The 23233-nt window shown below is 46.1% G+C and overlaps 1 protein-coding gene and 1 long non-coding RNA gene across 2 annotated transcripts; one reads left to right on the plus strand and one right to left on the minus strand.

The window, feature by feature from the left end:
- Window positions 1-3214: 3214 nt before the first annotated feature.
- Window positions 3215-10585, minus strand: LOC126935979 (uncharacterized). The gene is made up of 2 exons (XR_007719357.1): window positions 10128-10585; window positions 3215-6852 (listed from the first exon to the last, which is right to left on the minus strand). It is a non-coding gene; the product is annotated as an uncharacterized LOC126935979 (long non-coding RNA).
- Window positions 10586-14529: 3944 nt separating this feature from the next.
- LOC126935957 (NADH dehydrogenase [ubiquinone] iron-sulfur protein 2, mitochondrial-like) lies at window positions 14530-16064 on the plus strand. The gene is given in 2 exon segments (XM_050758193.1): window positions 14530-15197; window positions 15199-16064. Coding segments are annotated over 2 exon segments (1302 nt in total). The 5' UTR covers window positions 14530-14544; the 3' UTR covers window positions 15848-16064.
- Window positions 16065-23233: the final 7169 nt, after the last annotated feature.

Below are 23233 nucleotides of genomic sequence, written 5' to 3' on the forward strand. Positions count from 1 at the left end.
AGTCAATTCTTCTTCCAATGTGACTCAGGGAAACCAAAAGGCTGAACATCCCTGATATAGATGGATCATGATTTTTAAAATCCAACTTGCCAATTTCTACGTTTTAATTGGAGTTTATTTATATTTAAAGTAAATATTGATAAGGATTTTCTTCTCCATTAAGCTATTTTCTGTGTCATATTATTTTGTGTTCTTCAGTTCCTCCATTAGTGCCTTTTTTGCATTTATTAATTTTTTTGTAGAAAACAATTTTGATTCTCTTCTTTTTCTGAATTTTTAGAAGTTATTTTGCTGGTGGTTACCTTGAGGATTACAATTAGTATCTTAAACTTATAACAACCTAGTTTAAAAAATATAACTTAGTTTCAAAAGTATATACATACTCTGCTCCCACACATTCATATTCCTTCCCATGTAAATTGTTATTCTCACAATTACATCTTATCCTTAGATTTGTAATTATGTTTTATGTACTTGCTTTTCTTTTGAGACGGAGTCTTGCTGTTGCCCAGGCAAGAGTGCAGTGGTGGGATCTCAGCTCATTGCATACTCCACCTCCCAGGTTCACGCCATTCTCTTGCCTCAGCCTCCCAAGTAGCTGGGACTACAGGCATGTGCCACCATATCTGGCTAATTTTTTGTACTTTTTAGTAGAGACGGGGTTTCACCGTGTTAGCCAGGATGATCTCGATCTCCTGACCTCGTGATCTGCCCACCTCGGCCTCCCAAAGTGCTGGGATTACAGGCATGAGCCACCATGCTTGGCCATACTTGCTTTTCTTAAATCATGTAAGAAAAAAAGGCTGAATGCGGTGGCTCACACCTGTAATCCCAGCACTTTGGGAGACCGACGCTGGCAGATCATGAGGTCAGGAGATCGAGACCATCCTGGCCTACATAGTGAAACCTTGTCTCTACCAAAAATACAAAAATTAGCTGGGTGTGGAGGCGCGTGCCTGTAATCCCAGCTACTCAGGAGGCTGAGGCAGGAGAATCACTTGAACCTGGGAGGTAGAGGTTGCAGTGAGCCAAGATCGCACCACTGCACTCCAGCCTGGGTGACAGAGTGAGACTCCATCTCAAACAGAAAAAAAAAAAAAAAAAAAGAAAAAAAAGAGGAGTCACAAATTAAAAATGCACTAATCCTAGCTGTTATGTCTACCTAAGTAGTTACCTTTACCAATGTTCTTTGTTTATTCTTATGGCTTTAACTCACTGTCTAATGTCTTCGTCTCAGACTCAATGCCTGTAACTTCCTTTAGCATTTTTGATATGACAGGTCTGCTAGTCATGAACTCCCTCAGCTTTCGTTTAACTGGACATATCTTAATTTCTCCTTTGCTCTTCAAGGATAATGTTGCCAGATATAAAATTTCAAGTCAACAGGAGTTCAAGACCAGCCCAGGAGTTTAAGACCAGCCTGGGCAACAACGCAAGATTCTATCTCTACAGCAAAAAAAAAAAAAAAAAAAAAAGAAAAAAATTAGCTGGGTGTAGTGACATGTGCCTGTAGTCCCACCTACTCAAGAGACTAAGGAAGGAGGATTGCTTGAGCCCAGGAGTTTGAGGCTGCAGTGAGATGTGAATGAATCACAGCACTCCAGCCTGGGCAACAGAGTAAGATCCTATATAAAAATAACAAAAAGTATAGCATATACAATTATATACAGTATATAATATTTAACGATAATAGATGACTATGGTACTAGTTTGTGTTTACAATAGCATTAATCATTGTATTAGAATGTTGTTCTTCACATACATATATATGCCTGTGTGTGTGTACATAGAAGGCCTGTTTTGTGGTCTAATGTATGATCCATTATATATATATATATAAGTTGCATTAATCCATTTTCGTACTGCTATAAAGATACTACCCGAGACTGGGTAATTCATAAAGAAAAGAGGTTTGATTCACAGTTCTGCATGGCTGGGGAGGCCTCAGGAAACCTACAATCATGGTGGAAGGCAAAGGGGAAGCAAGGCACATCTTACATAGCAGCAGGAGAGCGCGAGCAAGCATAGGGGAAACTGCCGCTTTTAAACCATCAGATCTCGTGAGAACTCACTCACCATCATGAGAACAGCATAGGGGAAACTGCCCCTATGATCCAATCACCTTCCACCAGGTCCCTCCCTCAACATGTGGGGATTACAATTTGAGACGAGATTTGGGTGGGGACACAGAGCCAAACCATATCATAAGCTACTTGTAAAACAGCTTCAGGCAGATCCTTCAGGAGATATTCCAGAAAAAGATGGCATTGTTATACAGGAGATGAATTCCAGAAGAAAAAGGCATTGTTATATAGGAGATGACAACTCCATGCATGTTCTTGTCTCTGAAGACCTTCCAGCGGGACAAGATGTGGAAGTGGACAATAGTGATTTTATTGATCCTGACTCTGTAGGCCTAGGTTAATGTGTATTTGTATCTAAATTTTTGACCAAAAAAATTTAAAAAGTAATAAAAAAAAATTTAAAGGCCAGGCACAGTGACTCATTCCTGTAGTTGTAGCACTTTGGGAGGCTAAGGCAGAAGGGTCACTTAGGCCAGGAGCTTGAGAACAGTCTGGGCAACACAGTGAAATCCCATTTCTAAAAAAAATAAAAAATAAAAAATTAAAACTAGCTGAGCATGTTGGTGCACTCCTGTAGTCTCAGCTACTTGGGAGGTTGGGGTGACAGGATTGCTTGAACCCAGCGGTTTGTGGTTACAGTGAGCTATGATTGCACCATTGCATTCCAGTCTGGGACAGAGAAAGACCCTGTCTCAAATTTTAAAAAATAAATTAAATTTAAAAATTTAAAACTAGAAATAGCTTATAGAATAAGGATATAAAGAAATAATTTTTTTTTTTTTTTTTTTTTTTTTTTTTTGAGACGGAGTCTCGCTGTGTCGCCCAGGCTGGAGTGCAGTGGCCGGATCTCAGCTCACTGCAAGCTCTGCCTCCCGGGTTTTTACGCCATTCTCCTGCCTCAGCCTCCCGAGTAGCCGGGACTACAGGCGCCCGCCACCTCGCCCGGCTAGTTTTTTGTATTTTTTAGTAGAGACGGGGTTTCACCGTGTTAGCCAGGATGGTCTCGAACTCCTGACCTCGTGATCCGCCCGTCTCGGCCTCCCAAAGTGCTGGGATTACAGGCTTGAGCCACCGCGCCCGGCCAAGAAATAATTTTTTTATAGCTATATAATATGTTTTAATCTAAGTGGTTTTTGTTTTTTTTTTTTTTTTTTTTTTTGAGACAGGGTCTTGCTCTGTCACTTAGGCTGGAGTGCAGTGGAGTGATCATGTCTCACTGCAGCCTCAACCTTCCGAGCTCAAGCAATCCTCTTGCCTCAGCCTCCTGAGTAGCTGGGACTACAGGCACACACCACCATGCTCAGATTGTTTTTGATTTTTTTTTTAAGTGGAGATGAGGTCTATGTTGTCCAGGCTGGTCTCAAACACTTGAGCTCAAGCAATCCTCTCACCTCAGCCTCTCAAACTACTGAGATTACAGGCATGAGCCACTGCATCCAGCCCATGATTGTATTTTCAAATTCAAATGCTGGGGCTCTATATTAAGACTTGAAATAAGGTAGTTTTAGTCCTCCAACTTTGTTCCTTCATGAAAGTTGTGTGGGCTATTCAAGGTCTTTGAATTTCCATATGAATTTTAGAATCAGCTTTTCAATTTCTTACAAAATAGCATACTATGATGTTGAGATTATGTTGAATCTATATGTAAATTTGGGGAAAACTGACATCTTAACAATATTAAGGCTACGCGCGGTGGCTCACACCTGTAATCCCAGCACTTTGGGAGGCTGAGGCAGGTGGATCACCTGAAGTCAGGAGCTCGAGACCAGCCTGACCAATGTGGTGGAACTCCGTCTCTATTAAAAATACAAAAATTAGTCGGGTGTGGTGGCATGCGCCTGTAGTCCCACCTACTCAGGAGGTTGAGCTTGCTCACTATCCTGCCAGGTGAAAACATGCTTGCTTCCCATTTGCTCACTACCCTTTGCTCACTATCCTGCCAGGTGAAGACATACTTGCTTCCCATTTGCCCTTCCACCATGATTGTAAATTTCCTGAGGCCTCCCCAGCCATGCTTTCAGTACAGCCTGTGGAACTGAGTCAACTAAACCTCTTTTCTTTAGATATTAGTGTCTCAGGTAGATCTTGATAGCAGTGTGAGAACAGACTAGTATGTGCATGTAATCCCAGTGCTTTGAGAGGCCAAAGCAAACGGATCGCTTGATCCCAGAAGTTCAAGACCAGACTGGGCAACATGGCAAAACCCCATCTCTACAAAAAATACAAAAATAGGGGGGCATGGTGGTGCACACTGGTAGTCCCAGCTACTTGGGAGGCTGAGGAAGGAAGATTGCTTGAGCCTGGGCGGTCAAAGCTGCAGTGAGCTGCGATTGTGCCAGCCTGGGCAACAAGTGAGACAGTCTCAAAACAAAACTTACAATAGTGTATTTCCATTTCTTTCCAGTCTTTAGGCTACTGTCATGCATTTACTTTTATATAAACTCCACAGCAAATTCTTATTTTTGCTTAAACAATTACCTGATCTACCAATGCCTTCTGGGTATTTACCCAGATGATCTGAAAGTTTATTGAAGGGATATCTGCACATACATGTTCACTGCAGCACTATTCTCAAGAGTTTATGAAATCACCCTCGCCTGGCATGGTGGCTCACACCTGTAATCCCAGCACTCTGGGAGGCCGAGACGAGTAGATTGCCTGAGCTCAGGAGTTCGAGACCAGCCTGAGCAACATAGTGAAACCTTGTCTCCACTAAAATACAAAAAAATTAGCTGGGTGTGGTGGCACACATCTGTAATCCCAGCTACTGAGGAAGCTAAGGCATGAGAATTGCTTGAACCCAGGAGGCAGAAGTTGCAGTGACCTGAGATTGTACTACCACACTCCAGCCTGAGTGACAGAACAAAACTCTTTCAAAAAAAAAGAAGAAAAATTACCCTGTCCATCAACAAATGAACAAAGAAAATGTGGTGTGTATATACTGTGAAATACTGTTCAGTCATTCAAAAGAAGGAAATTGTGTTATTTGTGACAATATGAATAGAACTGGAGAACATTATGCTAAGTGAAATAAGCTAGACATGGAAAGACAAATGCCACATATTCTCACTTATATGTGGAATCTAAAACAGGTTACAGAGGCTGGGACTGTGGAGAATGAGGATATGAAGTGTACAAAATCTTGGAAGAGGAATATGGGGTTTTCTTAGTTCTATTACACAGCATGGTGAATATATTTAATAGAATATTGTACATTTCAAAATTGCTGAGAGCAAAACATTAAACGTTCTCACCACAAAAAAAATGTTAAGTATTTGAGGTGATGCATATGCTAATTAGCTTGATTTAATTTTTCCACATTGCATTCATAAATCATATCACTTTGTACTTCACAAATGTATACAATTATAAATTGCCAATTTACAAAGTAAAAAAATTACTTAAGTGTAAATAAATTAAATGTGTATTTATCCATGTAGTTTCCATTTCCAGTGATCGGCATTAACCTTTGCGTATTTCCAGCTTTTCTGACATCATTTTCCTTCTGTCTGAAGCACTTCCTTTGACATCTTAGTTCCCTTTTTCTTCTGCCACGTCTTATCTGCTTTTATTCCTATTCAGTATGTTTCATCTCATTTTAATTTTAATATCTTGAAATTCACCTTGGGTATTTAGAACATTTCTGTGTCTCTACTTAACATTCCTAATTTTTCCTTTACTTTCCTTATCATATGGAATACAGTTACAACTTTTTTTTTTGAGACAGTCTGGCTGGCGCCAGGCTAGAGTGCAGTGGCACGATCTCGGCTCACTACCACCTCTGCCTTCCAGGATCAAGCAATTCTCCTGCCTCAGTCTCCTGAGTAGCTGGGACTGTGGGCATGCACCACCACCCCCAGCTAATTTTTGTATTTTTAGTAGAGATGGGGTTTCACCACGTTGGCCAGGATGGTCTCACCCTCTTTATCTTGTGATCTACCCGCCTTGGCCTCCCAAAGTGCTGGGATTACAGGTGTGAGCCACGGCACCTAGCCTATAACTATTTTAATGTCCTTGTCTATTAATACTGTCACACTGTCATCTGTGTCATTTCTGGCTCATTTCTAGTTTCAACTGATTTGAAATTTTCTCTTCATGATGGCTCCCAGTTTCTTGCTTCTTTGCATGCCTGTACTTTTTAATGGCTGCAATACATCATTTGTGCTAGTTTTGAAAATTATTTTGTGTGACATTTTTGTATTCATATAAATTATTTTGAATTTTGTTCTGGGACACAGTTAAATTCTTTGAAAAAAGTTTGTTTCTGGTCTTGTTTTGTTAGGCAGAACCAGAGTGACATTTAGTCTGGGGCTAATTTTCCCCGCTACTGAGGCAGAACCCTTCTGAGTACTTTACTCAATATCCCACAAGGTTTCCACTCTGATGTTGGCAAAGGAAAACTATCCCTGGCACTACGTGAGCTGAACTGATTGTTTCCACTGATCCTTTTGGGTGGTTCCTTCCCCAGCCCTCAGCATTTTCCTCACAGGTATGCACTGATTGGTACTCAGATTAACTACGACTCTGAATCTTCTGGGTGCAATCTCAATTTCTCTCCCCCACCTGCACTCTTTTCTTTCTAGAACTTTGCCCTGTGAACTCCAATCTGGGCCTCCCAGACGTCCAGCTCCATCTCCTCACTTCAGGAAAGCTGCCGGGCTGCTCCTCAGCTCTTCCTTCTTTGCATTGCAGGCTGCAAACTCTTCACACAGTAAGATGGGGCAATCGTTAGGGCTCATCTCATTTGCTTCCTCTCCCTCAGGGATCACTAGTAATGGAAAACAATGACAAAACCAGTCCCAGAGCTCCCAAAAGTCTTAATACTTAGGTTTAAATCTAACGAAGCATATATAGGATTGAAAGCTGCAAACTACAAAATGCTGATGAAATAAATCAAACAAGACCCAAATAACAGATAGACATACTGTGTTCATGGTTTGGAATACTTGATACTCACACACACGCACACATAGTTAACATGACAATTCTATGCCGGGCACGGTGGCTCACGCCTGTAATCCCAGCACTTTGGGAGGCCGAGGCAGGCGGATGACGAGGTCAGGAGATAGCGACCATCCTGGCTAACACGGTGAAACTCCGTCTCTACTAAAATAATAATTAAAAAAAAAATACAAAAAACTAGCCAGGTGTGGTGGCAGGCACCTACAGTACCAGCTACTTGGGAGGCTGAGGCAGGAGAATGGTGTGAACCCGGGAGGCGGAGCTTGCAGTGAGCTGAGATCGCACCACTGCACTCCAGCTGGGTGACAAGAGTGAGACTCCGTCTCAAAAAAAAAAAAAAAAAAAAAAAAAAAAAAAGATAATTTTTCCACAGATGGTGCTGAAACAACCGGACATCAGTATGCAAAAAAAGGAAGACGACAAAGATCCTCAATCTATACCATAAGCTTTATATAAGTATTAACCAAATACACAGCACAGACTTAAATGCAAAACGATGAAACTCTTAGAAGAAAACATAAGAGGCTGGGCGCAGTGGCCCACACCTGTAATCTCAACACTTTGGGAGGCCAAGGTGGGCAGATCACTTGACGTCAAGAGTTCAAGACCAGCCTGGTCAACACGGTGAAACCCCATCTCCAAGAATACAAAAATTAGCCAGGCATGGTGGCACACACACCTGTAATCCCAGGTACTCAGAGGCTGAGGCAGGAGGATAGCTTGAACTCAGGAGGTGGAGGTTGCAGTGAGCCAAGAGCACAGCACTGCACACCAGCCTGGGCGTCAGAGCAAAAAGAAAACGTTAAGAGAAAAGGATACGGCTTAGAAAAAGGATACAACTATGACGCCAAAATCATGGTCTCTAAAGGAAAAAATTGATGAAATAGACTTTATCAAAATGTTTTCATCAAAATTTTTGCTCTGTAAAAAACACTTATGAAAATGAAATAAGACTGACTGGAAAAAAAATTGTAAGTCACCTAATTCAGAGAGGAATCTGGGAAGATGGCATGGTAAGAAGCACCAGGAATCTGTGTCCCCACCTAGACAACAATTGCATGGCATAATCTGTCTGGTTTAACTATTTTGGAACTCTGGAGTCTATTAAAGGCTTGTGACTTCAAGGTGAAGGCTTGGACTGGTAAATTACAGTTAATTTCAGTCCATCTTAGTTCTTGGCACAATGGCTACTACCCATCCCTGACCCCCATGGCATGCAGCTGTGCACATATTTCTGGAGCATCCTGCACACAGCTTGCAGAAGCCAGGGTGGGCAAAAAAGGGTCCTATCCTCCAATTACCACAGATCTATGCTCTCACTGCTGAGTGCTGCTTCTGATCTCAGAGGTGCTTGTCTTTTTGAGAGGCAGTCTTACTCTGTCGCCCAACCTGGAGTGCGATGGTGTGATCTCGGCTCACTGCAACCTCCACCTCCCAGGTTCAAGCGATTCTACCTCAGCCTCCTGAGTAGGTGGGACCTACAGGCGTGCACCACTATACCCTGCCAGTTTTTAATTTTTATCAGCGATGTGGTTTCACCACTTAGGCCAGGTTAGTCTCAAACTCCCGACCTCAAGTGATCCACCCGCCTCAACCCTCCAAAGTGCTATGATTACAGGCATGAGCCACCGTGCCTGGCCCACAGCGGTGCTCCTCATCAGAGGCGCGGGCCACTATTGCTGCATCTCCTCCAGTTGTTGCAAGCTCCGCCCCCTCTGGCTGAAATAACTTCCAGGGGATTTAAAGGGCTAATGCTCTCTCCCTCCCACCTTCATTTTTCTTTTTATTCCCCTTTGGGAGCCAGACATTAAACACCAGAACTTTTCTTCAACACTTTTTTTTTTTTAGATGTAGTCTCACTGTATTGCCAGACTGGAATGCATTGGTGCAGTCTCGTCTCACTGCAACCTCTGCCTCCCAGGTTCAAGCGATTCTCCCTCAGCCTCCCCACTAGGTGGGACTACAGGCTCACGCCACCACGCCCAGCAAATTTTATTTTTGTATTTTTACTAGAAATGGGATTTAACCATGTTGGCCAGGATGGTCTTGATCTTCTTGACCTCGTGATCCACCCGCCTCCGCCTCCCACAGTGCTGGGATTACAGGACTGAGCCACCGCGCCTGGCCTAGAACATTTTTTTAAACTGCACATGAGGAAAATGAGTAAGTGATCACACATATCCAAGGTTTGAAGATACCTGAGAAAACCTTAAGTTTACACCCCGACCTGATTCTTGACACAGGCTACACCAATCAAACAAACAAAAAACAAAAGTAACAAAAACCAATAAACCCTGGATAAGCGGGAGAACATGATTTCCAGAGTTACAATTATGAAATGTAATTGTCCGATGTTCAAAACACAAAGCACACAAACAGTAAACAGCCTATTCGAAAGTTAAAGAAAACCACAAATAAACTGTCCCTGAAAAAATTTTGGCAAGTGTACTAGAAAAAGGCTTTAAAGCAACTGTCTTAAAGACGCTCAGAAAACTACAGGGGGATATGGAGTAAGTCAAGAGAAACATATATGAACAAAATGGAAATAAGAGCAAAAATAAAATCTAAAAGAAACCAAAATAATTTCCAGAACTGAAAAACTACTGAAATAAATAACTAGAGGGCAAATTCAAACGCAGATTTAAACAGGCAGAAGAATCAATGAACTTGAACACAGAATAGAAATGATCAAATCTAAAGAACAGAAAAAAGACACTGAAGAAAAATGAACAGAGCTTAAGAGATCTTGAAATACCATCAAGTAGACCAACACAGGCATTGTGGGAATCACAGAGAACAGAAAGAAGCGTAAGCAGGAAAAATATTTTAAGAACTAGTGTCCATAAACCTCTCAAATTTGATGACAGAAATGAAAAGAAACATGCAAGCTGAACGAACTTCATGTAAAATGAATTCAAAAATACCCAAATGCAGTATCTCATGCCTGTAATCCCAGTGCTTTAGCAAGCCAAAGCAGGACAGCTTGAACCCAGGAGTGTGAGACAAGTCTAGGCAATATGACAAAACCCCATCTCTAAGAAAACAAAAAATAAAAAATTAAGTGTGCATTGTGGTGCATACCTGTAATCCTAGTTAGTTACTTGGGAGGCTGAGGTAGGACGATCACTTGAGCCCAGGAGTTCAATGCTACAGCAAGCTATGATCCTGCTGTGTCCAGAATTGGTGGGTTCTTAGTCTCGCCGACTTCAAAATGGAAGCCACAGACCCTTCCAACGAGTGATACAGTTCTTAAAGATGGTAGTCCGGAGTTTCTTTCTTCAGACGGGTCTGGAGCTTCTTGGTCTCGCTGACCAGAGTAAACCTACAGACCTCCCTGGTGTTACAGCTCTTAGAAGCAGCGCCTCTGGAATTATTCATTCTTCCCAGCAGGGGGTCGTGTTGTCGCCGACTTCAAAAATGAAGCCGCACACTTTTGCGGCGTCACGACTCATACACGCAGTCTTAACCCAAAAACATAGCAGCAGCTACAATCAACAGCAACAAAAACTCACTGCAAAGCAAAAACAAAACAAACAAAAAAAAACCCCCAAAAAACCAACAAACCCCTCCCCACTACCCAAGGAGACCCAAGCAACTCACTGCCGCCTGGCGTGGGCAGCCTGCTTTTATTCCCTTATCTGGCCACACCCACATCCTGCTGATTGGTCCATTTTACAGAGTGCTGATTGGTCCATTTTACAGAGAGCTGATTGGCCCATTTTACAGAGAGCTGATTGGTCCATTTTGACAGCGTGCTGATTGGTGCATTTACAAACCCTGAGCTAGACACAGAGTGCGGATTGGTGCGTTTACAATCCCTTAGCTAGACATAAAAGTTCCCCAACTCCCCATCAGACTTAAAAGCCCAGCTCTCTTCACCTAGTGGATTCTATAGAAGGGTTATAAGCGGAGCTGTGTGCCGGTCCCGAGTCGCGCCAGCGCTCTTCAGCGCTTGGGCCCGTGGAGCAGCGGGCGGCGCCCGTCGGGGAGGCTCGGGTGGCTGGGGAGCCCACCGTGGCGGGGGCGGGCTCGGTCATGGCGGGCTGCAGGTCCTGAGCCTTGCCCCGCGGGGAGGCAGCTGAGGCCCGGCGAGAACTCGAGCACAGTGCCGGCCCGCCGGCATCCTCTGCAGTTGCTGGCCCGGGTGCTAAGCCCCTTACTCCCTGGGCCGGCGACCCCGGCCGGCCGCTCCGTGTGCGGGGCTCGCGCTCGCCGGAACTCGCGCTGGCCCGGGAGCGACGCGCGCAGCCCGGATTCCCGCCAGCGCTTCTCCCTCCACACCTCCCCGCAAGCAAAGGGAGGCGGTTCCGGCCTCGGCCAGCCCAGGGAGGGGCTCCCACGGTGTCGTGGTGGGCTGAAGGACTCCTCAAGCGCTGCCAGAGTGGACGCCCAGGCCGCGGAGGCGCCGAGAGCGAGGGCTGCTAACACGTTGCCACCTCTCAACGCCACTGCACTATAGCCTGGATGGTAAAGTGCGAGTCTGTTTCCAAAGAATCAGGTGGGTGTAGTGGCTCATGCTTTTGGGAGGCTGAGGCAAAAGAAGAATCACCTGAGCTGAAGAGTTTGAGACCAGCTTGGGCAACATAGTGAGACCTTGTTTCTACAAAAAATAGCCAGATGTAGATGGCACACACGTATAGTCCCAGCTACTTGGGAAGCTGAGGTGAGAGGACTGCTTGAGCCCAGGAGGTTGAAGCTACAGTGAGCTATGATTGTGCCAGTGCACCCCAGCCTAGGTGGCAGAGTAAGACCCTGTCTCAAAAATTAAATTCAATTGGCCTGATGCAGCGGCTGACACCTGTAATCCCAGCACTTTGGGAGGCTGAGGTGGGTACATCATCTGAGGTCAGGAGTTCAGGCCCACCTTGGACAACGTGGTGAAACCCCATCTTTACTAAAAATACGAAAATTAGCCAGGTGTGGAGACACGTGCCTGCAGTCCCAGCTACTCAGGAGGCTGAGGCAGAAGAATCACCAGTAGGTGGAGGTTGCAGTGAGCCAAGATAGTGCCACTGCACTCCAGCCTGGGTGACAGAACAAAACTCCATCTCAAAAAAAATTAAAAAATCAAATTAAATATTTAAGAGGGAGTCACACCAAGACACATTATAATTAAACTTTTGAGGCCAGGCGCGGTGGCTCACGCCTATAATTCCAGCATTTTGAGAGGCCAAGGCGGGTGGATCACCTGAGGTCAGGAGTTCAAGACCAGCCTGGCCAACATGGTGAAACCCGTCTCTACTAAAAATACAAAAATTAGCCAGGTATGGTGGTGGGTGCCTGTAATCCCAGGTACTCGGGAGGCTAAGGCAGGAGAATCGCTTGAACCTGGGAGGCAGAGGTTTCTATGAGCCAAGATTGGGCCACTGCTCTCCAGCTTGGGCAACAAGAGTGAGACAGACTCTGTCTCAAAATAAATAAATTAATAAATAAAATAAAAAGTATAATAATTAATTGATTAGTTAAACCAAGAACTAATCTAAAGCTAGTATTACTGTAACTGGTTTGTAACTACACATTTTGTTTGCCATATAATTTAAGACACTAACTTTTTAAAAATTATTGTCAGTTTAAGCTTTGAGGCGTAGAATGTATAAAGATACAATTTTATGACATCAACAACCACAAGAAAAAGAGATGGCGCTGTAAAAGAGCAGAGTTTTTATATGATACTGAAGTTGACCTGGTATAAATTCAAACCAAAGTGTTATAACTTTAGGATGTTGATACAGTTTGGCTGTGTCCCCTCCCAAATATCATATTGAATTGTAGTTCCTACAATTCCCATTTGTCATGGGAGGGACGTGGCAGAAAGTAACCACCCATGGGGATGGTTACCTCCAACTTGCTGTTCTCATGATAGTGAGTGAGTTCTCACGAGATCTGACAGTTTTATAAGGGGTCTTTCCCCCTTTTGCTCAGCACTTCTCCTTGCTGCCGACATGTGAAGAAGGACATGTTTGCTTCCCCTTCCACCCATGGCTGTAAGTATCCTGAGGCCTCCCAGCCATAGTGAAGTGTGAGTCAATTAAGCCTCTTTCCTTTATAAATTACCCAGTTTTGGGTATGTCTTTGTTAGCAGCGTGAGAACGAACTAATACAGATGTTAAATGTAATGCCCATTGTAATCATAAAGAAAATAGCTGTAGAATATACACGGAAGAAAATGAGAAGAAATTGAAACATTTTGCTATTAAAAAAAATAACCAAACACATACAAAAAAGCTTGTAATGCAGGACATGAGGTCTAGAAAAGCTATGAAGCATATAGAGGACAAATAGCAAAATAACAGCAGTACATCTCTCCTTATGCACTGAGAAGACAACACCCCTGGATATTTTTGCCACAAATGCACAACTTGAATCTACTCGCAAGGAAACATCGGATAACCCACACAGAAGGACATTCTGCAAGTCAAGACCACAAAAAACAAAGGCACTAAAAGATGACAACTAAATGCATCCTGTGATCTTGGATTGGCTGCTGGACTGGGGGAAAAGCATGTATCAAATTATAGTATTGTATTGCTGGTGAGTTTCCAGATTCTGATAACTACCAAAGTGACTATGTAAGAGAATGACCATTTTGGAAATATACACTGAAGTACTCAGGGTTGCAGAGGTGGGGTGTTTCTAACATAACCTCACATGATTCAAATCATCTTCATTATTATTGGATTCTGTATTTGTGGGTTCACCTCTAGCTAAATTTATTTGTAACAAAATCAATACTTGGGCCCTTCTGTGGGCATTTGAAAGCCAGTGCATACACAGAGTGGTGAAAAATTGGTGTCTCCAGAGACTAAAGTCACCTGCTGAGGTGAAGCAGTCAGCACTCATCTCCCTGTTTCAGCCCTCCGACCCGTAAACAAGTGCCCTTTTCACAGTCTATTTAGTGTCACGTTTTTCACAGTTTTGTGCTTCTTGTTGGTGATTTCACCATTTAAAATGGCCCCCTGCAGTGCTGAGGCTGTCTAGTGTTCCCACGATCAAGAAGGCTACATGTGCCTTTGGGAGAAAATATCCACGTTAGATAAGTTTCATTCAGGCATGAGTTTTAGCACTCATTGACCCCTACGGCCACGTGGGGTCAATGTCAGTGGATCAACAATATGTATTAAATAAGGTGTATTTAGGCCAGGCACATGGGGCTCACACCTGTAATCCCAGCACTCTGGGAGGCTGAGGCAGGTGGATCACCTGAGGTCAGGAGTTTAAGATCAGCCTGGCCAACATAGTGAATGAAACCTTGTCTCTACTAAAAATACAAAAATTAGCTGGGTGGCTTTTTTTTTTTTTTTTTTTTTTTTTTTTTTGGCACGCACCTGTAATCCCAGCTACTCAGGAGGCTGAGGCAAGACAATCACTTTAACCCAGGAGATGGGGGTTGCAGTGATCAAGATGGTGCCACTGCACTCCAGCCTGGGCGACAGAGTGACTGTGTCTCAAAAAATAATAATAATAATAAAAATAACTTCTGTCCAGAACGGAACCCGAGATGGCTGCGCTCTTGCTGAGACATGTTGGTCGTCATTGCCTCCGAGCCCACTTTAGCCCTCAGCTCTGTATCAGAAAAGGTGTGGGGCAGTGGCAGCCAGATGTGGAATGGGCACAGCAGTTTGGGGGAGCTGCTATGTACCCAAGCAAAGAAACAGCCCACTGGAAGCCTCCACCTTGGAGTGATGTGAACCCTCCAAAGGACACAATGGTGAAGAACATGACCCTGAACTTTGGGCCCCAACACCCAGCAGCGCATGGTGTCCTGCGACTAGTGATGGAATTGAGTGGGGAGATGGTGCAGAAGTGTGATCCTCACATTGGGCTCCTGCACCGAGGCACTGAGAAACTCATTGAATACAAGACCTATCTTCAGGCCCTTCCACACTTTGACCGGCTAGACTATGTGTCAATGATGTGTAATGAACAGGCCTATTCTCTAGCTGTGGAGAAGTTGCTAAACATCCGGCCTCCTCCCCGGGCACAGTGGATCCGAGTGCTGTTTGGAGAAATCACATGGCTGTTGAACCACATCATGGCTATGACCACACATGCCCTGGATCTTGGGGCCATGACCCCTTTCTTCTGGCTGTTTGAAGAAAGGGAGAAGATGTTTGAGTTCTACGAGCGAGTGTCTGGAGCCTGAATGCATGCTGCTTGGGCTTATGGATGACATTTATGAGTTTTCTAAGAACTTCTCTCTTTGGCTTGATGAGTTGGAGGAGATGCTGACCAACAATAGGATCTGGCGAAATCAGACAATTGACATTGGGGTTGTAACAGCAGAAGCAGTACTTAACTATGGTTTTAGTGGAGTGATGCTTCGGGGCTCAGGCATCCAGTGGGACCGGAAGACCCAGCCCTATGATGTTTACAACCAGGTTGACTTTGATGTTCCTGTTGGTTCTCGAGGGGACTGCTATGATAGGTACCTGTGCCGGGTGGAGGAGATGTGCCAGTCCCTGAGAATTATCACACAGTGTCTAAACAAGATGCCTCCTGGGGAGATCAAGGTTGATGATGCCAAAGTGTCTCCACCTAAGCGAGCAGAGATGAAGACTTCCATGGAGTCACTGATTCATCACTTTAAGTTGTATACTGAGGGCTACCAAGTTCCTCCAGGAGCCACATATACTGCCATTGAGGCTCCCAAGGGAGAGTTTGGGGTATACCCAGTATCTGATGGCAGCAGCCGCCCTTATCGATGCAAGATCAAGGCTCCTGGTTTTGCCCATCTGGCTGGTTTGGACAAGATGTCTAAGGGACACATGTTGGCAGATGTCGTTGCCATCATAGGTACCTAAGATATTGTATTTGGAGAAGTAGATCGGTGAGCAGGGGAGCAGTGTTTGATCCCCCCTGCCTATCAGCTTCTTCTGTGGAGCCTGTCCCTCACTGGAAATTGGCTTCTGTGTGTGTGTGTGTGTACATGTTCATGTACACTTGGCTGTCAGGCTTTCTGTGCATGTACTAAAAAAGGAGAAATTACAATAAATTAGCCGCCTTGAGGACCCTAGGCCTAAAATAATAATAATAATAATAATAATAAATAAATAAATAAATAAGGTCTTTAAACAAAAGCACACTTTTTTAAAAAAAAAAGGTCATGTGTTGATCAGTTGATGAAAATGTTGTAGCCAGAGGCTCACAGGAACCTGACCCTGTCTTCCCCTAAAAGCAATGATCCAGTATTTGCAGCAACTCTGTAACTACTGCGAAGAGGGAGTGTGTAAATAGTTGGCAAATTTGAATAATGTGTATATGGGAGTTTCTCATACTAGTCTTTTTCTCTGTAAGTTTGGAATTATATAAAAATAAAACATTACCCCAAAAACAGGACTGTGTCACTCCTGGCTTCTTGTTATACTTGGAATAAAATCCAAGGTCTTTAGCAAAAACTGAGAGGCTCCCACGTGTTACAGCTTCTGCCTTTTCCCCAACTTCATTTCTTGCTCACCACGCTCCAGCACCTGCAGTCTCCTGGCACTCCCCAGGAGAACACACCAAGCTCTTTCTCACCTCTGCATTTACTCGTCCTTCGGCTTGGGACACTTTGACTCAAGTCCTTGGCATGACTGGGTCTTTCTCACCTGTTAGGTCTCAGCTTCCATGTCATCTGCGTGGAGAGTCTGACATCAGTTACTCCATCTAAGGGAGGTGCCATTCACCGTCTCGGCAGCCAGCTTACTTCTCTCATCCTCCTTGTCACAGTCCCTAATTCTTTTGTTATTTTTTGTTTTCGTTTTTGTTTTTGAGATAGAGTCTCGCTCTGTCGCCCAGGCTGGAGTGCAGTGGCGCGATCTCAGCTCACTGCAAGCTCCGCCTCCCGGATTCAAGCAATTCTGCCTCAGCCTCCCGAGTAGCTGGGATTACAGGTGTATACCACCATGCCCAGCTAATTTTTGTATTTTTAGTAGAGATGGGATTTCATCATGTTGGCCAGACTGGTCTTGAACTCCTGACCTCAAGTGATCCACCCACTTCAGCCTCCCAAAGGGCTGGGATTACAGGAGTGAGCCACCATGCTCGACCCCCAATTCTTTGGATTCTTTGTTTATTTGGTTATTGTCCCTCACCCACCTTGGGCTGTATGGTCCATGAGGACAGGGGTCTTGTCTCTTATCCACTGCTGTGTCCCCAGGGCCCAGCTCATCACAGGGGCATAGTTGAAATTCAGAACGAGATTCTCCCTGGGAGAGGGATTAGGTAAACTTGGATCCAATGACCACCCCTGGGCTTGGGAGCAGAGTTGTACCAGAAATAACCCCTGTGGAGGCTGAGGGCATGGTTGGTAGAGACAAAAAAGTGGTGAATCGGGCAGACCCCATGAAAGGCGTCTAGTCCAACCCACTGTACATTCAGCCCCTCCACAGGGATGCTGAGTGTTGACGGAGATGGTCTTACGGTGGTGCAGATGGTTCCAGAAGCTCACAGTCCACCAGGCCCCTGACCCCCAACCCTTTGGGAAGGGCGTCTCCATTTTCCTAGACTGCTCTCTGCTTCTCCATCGAGGCCTTCTCCACTCTCCTCAAGTTGTTCATCTCCTCAGCCACCCTCACCCTCAGTGATAACCTCGCCTCCTTCCTCACAGAGAAACCAGATGCAATCAGAAAGCAAATTCCTCGTCCTCCTGCAGCCCACCCCCAGAAGTGTCCACGTTTACCCCACAAGTAACACCATCACCCCTTCTGCCTAATGCAGCTCTCCCTCTGAACGTCCAACGCCGTCAGCCTCCTAGGCCTCCGGGGACCCTGCTCCTCCCTGCACACTGTCCTTTATTTTCAGCCTCTTCATCTCCACTGGGCCCATCTTGGTTGGAGTTCCCTCAAAAGCAGACCCTGAAACAAGGGTTTGGGGGCAAGCAGGTATTCCAGTAAGTGAGGAACTAGGCAGGGGAGGAGAAAGTTCCAGAAAGTGCTCTAACAAGTAGGTCTCACCACGGGGGGTGAGTAGGGCTCTCTCCTGCCAGTGACCGCCTGAGGAACCACGTGGAACTCACCCAGGAGTCGTCCACAGAGATGAAGTTGATGGGTTATCTGTCCGCTGTCCGCAGCATCACCTCCTGAGCATGGCTGGGTTATGCCTGCTCCCTTGTGGCCAGAGAAGGTCCCCAGGCAGGAAAGAGAGTGGCCATCCTGGGTGTGGAGAAGCAGATCCAAGCAGTAAAGGGGAGGACTGTGGCAGATGCTCTGTTGTACCAGTCACATTTCCCCTTAGGAACGGGAGGCCCATTTGCCAGCTGCTGCGATGCCATTGGCAGGCAGGCCCCTTCAGGGATGGCCTCAGCTGATGCGGGCTGCCCACCCCAGGACACGCTCCCTTCCCAGGGTGGCCTGCATCTAAGGAGAGATGGGCATGGAAGTGCAAGAGCTACCTCCTCTTCCGAGCTCCCCGTGGGGGCTGGCATCCCAGGTCAGCTTCTCCCTCAGCCCAATCCTGCTTGCCTCCATTCTTCTCTTCCAAAGGCGTTGATCCCAAGAGCAGCCTCTAACCAACTTCCTGCATGTTCTCTGCCTCAGAATCAGCCTCCTGGGAACCCAGCCTGAAACAATCACTCTTGAGAAATGCTGTACTGTCAACATTCATGATGGCAGAAAGAGCATGGATTGAAAAATTATGGATGTCAATGACTGAGTTGAGAAGGGTTCAGAAGAGTAGGGCTCTAAATGTAAAGAAGTTTAACAGTAGTTTTTCTGCTTTATTGCAGATATTGACAACACCCATCCACTTCCCTTCAGCCCCACTACTCCATGCCCCCAACCCTTCCAGCTGTAAGCACCTGTGCCTTAACTCGAGGGCACTCCCTGGCTGCACAAGCCTGCAATCCCAGGGAGCTTCCCTGATCCCATGACTGGCAGAAGTGGTGGATCAATACCCCAGCTCTCTTACCTCAGTTGGAGAACACTGAAGCACATCCTCACAGTTGCCTGGAGGGTCCCGGCAGAATTGAGCCATAGTTGCCTGCAGAAGTGACCAGATTATGAATGCACCCTTCCTTACGGCTTCCTCCCCCTCTCCATCTCACCTGCTCCCCAATTGGTGTTTCCTGGGATCACTTCCCAAATAAAGGACTCATTCTCAAATCATATTCTCAGGGGCTGCTTCTAGGGGACCCAGGCTGAGACAGCTGGTATCAGATATGGGCCTAGGAAGTAGCCCCTCAAGAAGGGCTCATTTGCCAACCAGAGGGTCACCAGGTGCCCACTGCTGAGGAGCGAGGTGGTGATCACCCTGGCCCACTGTAGCGTCACAATGCTAAGATGCTCACGTGTTGAGGAGGTGCACAGGTGGGAAGGGTGCACGGGCCTGAGCTACTCCTGCACCTGAGTGGCATGGAGGCAACAGTAGCCACCAGGATGGTGGAGAGGATGGTGGTAGTGAGCTGATGGCAAAGACTGAACCTCAGACTCAGCAGCCGACTCCTTTTTTTTTTTTTTTTGAGATGGAGTCTTGCTCTGTCGCCCAGGCTGGAGTGCAGTGGCGCAATCTTGGCTCACTGCAAGCTCCGCCTCCCGGGTTCACGCCATTCTCCTGCCTCAGCCTCCCGTGTAGCTGGGACTACAGGCGCCCGCCACCGCACCCAGCTAATTTTTTGTATTTTTAGTAGAGACAGGGTTTCACCGTGTTAGCCAGGATGGTCTTGATCTCCTGACCTCGTGATCCTCCCCTCTCGGCCTCCCAAAGTGCTGGGATTACAGGCGTGAGCCACCGCGCCCGGCCAACCGACTCTTAACTCACAGAAGAATGCAATGGTCAGAAAACTCCCAGGATGGCATTTAAAAGGACCTCATCTGGCCAGGCTCGGTGGCTCACGCCTGTAATCCCAGCACTTTGGGAGACCAAGGTGGGCAGATCATCTGAGGCTAGGAGTTCGAGACCAGACTGGCCAATGTGGCAGAACCTCACCTCCAAGTTAACCCCACCTCCACAAAAACACATTTTTGTATTTGTAAAAATACAATAATCTCTTGAATGTGGGGGGGCAGAGGTTGCAGTGAGCTGAGGTCACACCACTGTACTCCAGCCTGGCCAACAGAGTGAGACTCCATCCCCCAAAAAAGTAAAATAAAAGGACCCCATCTTCTGCAACAAGAGGACAGAATATGCTAAAAATTGAGGTCTCAGATGGGATTCTAAGAGTGTCCTCCTGCAAAGGAGGTTGGAGTCACAGCCCTGGCAGCTTGTGCAGCACCGTGGGAGGGACTCTCACACCTCAGCCACACAACAGAGGAGTCAGCGCACTAGCTCTGCCACTAAGGCTGTGTGGCCCTGGGTAAGTCACTTCGAGCCTCAGTTTCCCCATCTGTAAACGCAGATCACAATGTTCTGTATCAGAGCCTTGCCCAGTGCGTGGTACGTGGTGGAAACTCAGTGAACTGGCTGCTGTTTTTGTTGTTGTTGTTTTTTGTTTTTAACTGTGGGAAAATTCACATAATGTAAAATTTGTCATCTCAGTCTTTTTTTTTTTTTTTTGAGATGGAGTGTCACTTTGTTGCCCAGGCTAGAGTGCAGTGGTGTGATCTCGGCTCACTGCAACCTCCACCTGCCCCAGGTTCAAGCAATTCTCCTGCCTCAGGCTCCCGACTAGCTGAGACTACAGGCGCCCGACACCATGCCCGGCTAATTTTTGTATTTTTAGTAGAGACAAGGGTTTCACCATGTTGGCCAGGCTGGTCTAGAACTCCTAACCTCAAGTGATCCACCCGTCTTTGCCTCCCAAAGTGCTGGGATTACAGGCGTGAGCCACCGTGCCTGACCTCAATCATTTTTAAGGGTACAGTTCAGTGGTATTAAGTACATTCACATAGCTGAGGTACAGTTATCATTATTTTATCCACAGAACTCTTTTCATCTTACAAAATTGAAACTCTGTCTCCATTAAACAACTCTCCATTTCCTTCTCCCCAGGCCGTGGCACCCACCATTCTACTTTCTGTTTCTGTGAATACGACTACCCTACATACCTCACGTAAGGTGCAATCACACGGTTTCGTGCTCTGTGTCTGGCTCATTTCACTCAGCCAAAAGTCCTCAAGATGCATCCATATTGTAGCACATGTTGGAATTTCCTCCTTTTTTAAGGCTGAATACTCTTCCATGCTTTGGGTGTATTGTATTTTTTTACCCCCATCCACTGATGGGCACTTGGGTTGTGTGTACCTTTTGGCTACTGTGAAAAACAATACGAACATGGGTGTGTGGTGGTGTTATTTTTCTTTTTTTCTTTTCTTTTCTTTTCTTTTTTTTTTTTTTTTTTTTTTTTTTTGAGACAGTTCTGCTCTTGTTGCCCAGGCTGGAGTGCAGTGGCACGATCTCGGTTCACCACAACCTCCACCTCCTGGGTTCAAGTGATTCTCCTGCCTCAGCCTCCCGAGTAGCTGGGATTCCAGGCATGCGTCACCATGTCCTGCTAATTTTTGTATTTTTAGTAGAGATGGGGTTTCACCATATTAGTTAGTCAGGCTGGTCACCAACTCCTGACCTCAGGTGATCCACCCGCCTTGGTCTCCCAAAGTGCTGGGATTACAAGCGTGAGCCACCTTACCTGGCCTGTTATTTTTATTAAGAAATTTGTTTGCGGAATGCAGGTCTGAACCAAGCCCTGGTCCCTCTCCTACCAGAGTACCTTTGCCTTTAAGTTATATTTTATCACTGGAAACTCTGTTCCCAGAAGGAATAAGAAGGAAACACAAGAGGCAGAAGGTGCAACAGGGGCCAGGGACCAGGCACCTCTGCCTCTCCTGCCCCCAGCAGCAACTGGTCCCCACAGAAAGGGCCTGGTTTCGAGAGTCAGAGGACCCCTGATGGGGTGGCCACAATCACTGTGTTTTTCCAGCATGGGCCCTGCGTCCAGTGCTTCCCCTGCCTAACCCCCGGCAGCCTGTTTAGATTTGGAAATGTAAGTCTTGTCTTTCTCTTCTTTGCTGTAATTAATTGTTCTCACTACCAGGGAGGGTTTAAAAATTAAACTCTACTCTCTCCCCTCTCCCTTTCTGCTGTAGACTGAATGTTTGTGCCCTCCCCTCTCCAAATTCATGTTGAAGGCCCAGTGTTCTATTTGGGCCCTCAGTGGGTTGGATGAGGCCCCCCACACTGGGAGGACGGGCATCTGCTTGACTCAGTCCACCCGATTCAAAGGCTAATCTCTTCTGGAGACACTCTCACAGACATGCCCAGAAATCGTGTTTACACAGCGATCTGGGTGTCCCATGGCCCAGTCAAGTTGACACCCATTGACCATCCTATGGAGAGAAAGCCTAAGTCCCTCAGTTCCCATGGCGAGTGAGCTTCTAGGTCTCTAGTGGCCCCTGCGTGGGAAGCCCTCTGCACTGAGAATGCAGGGCTGAGGCCCCCAGTCACCCTCTCTGCGTGGCCACCCAGCATGCCCTAGAGGAAAACCATCCGGACTTTTGGCTCAGGAAATGCCACCCCTTGGAATTTATCAGGGGACAAGCCAATACCCCAAAGTGTATCTGTGAGGCATAACGTAAGGGAGTGATTGTGAGACAGAGCAAAATGCTGATTCCACATAAACCACACATCTCCTGGCCAGAGAAGACCCACGTCAACTCAGAATTGGCTGCAGGCTTCCAGATGGGCACAGACCAGGCAGCAGCTGGGAGATGACTGGAGGGGCCTGTAGCAGGGAGGCTCGCATGCTGGTAGAAGGTTCCAGCACATCTATTAGAAGCAGGGACAGTTTCTCCTCCTCCCTATTTAATTTATTTATTTATTGAGACCGAGTCTCACTCTGTCACCCAGACTGGAGTCCAATGGTGCCATCTCTCCTCGCTGCAACCACCGCCTCCCAGATTCAAGCAATTCTCCTGCTTCAGCCTCCTGAGTAGCTGGGATTACAGGCGCACACCACTACGCCTAGTTTTTTTGTTTGGTTTTGTTTTAGTAGAGCCAGGGTTTCACCATGTTGGCCAGGCTGGTCTCAAACTCCTCACCTCATGTGATCCACCTGCCTCAGCCTCCCAAAGTGCTGGGATTACAGTCACCATGACCAGCTCGCCTCCTCCCTTTAAATATCACGTAGCAATAACTGGCACCAGCAGTGCTCTGGTTGAAGGAACAAGATTCTTCAGGTTCCTCATCTGCACCTTAAACCTGGAACCTGTACCATGAACCTGGGTCATTCTCAGAAGCAATGTCTGGGAAACATCCAAGGAAAAACTATTTTGTAA

The sequence above is a fragment of the Macaca thibetana genome, chromosome 14, assembly GCF_024542745.1.
Source record: "Macaca thibetana thibetana isolate TM-01 chromosome 14, ASM2454274v1, whole genome shotgun sequence".
Taxonomy (NCBI): Eukaryota; Metazoa; Chordata; class Mammalia; order Primates; family Cercopithecidae; genus Macaca; species Macaca thibetana.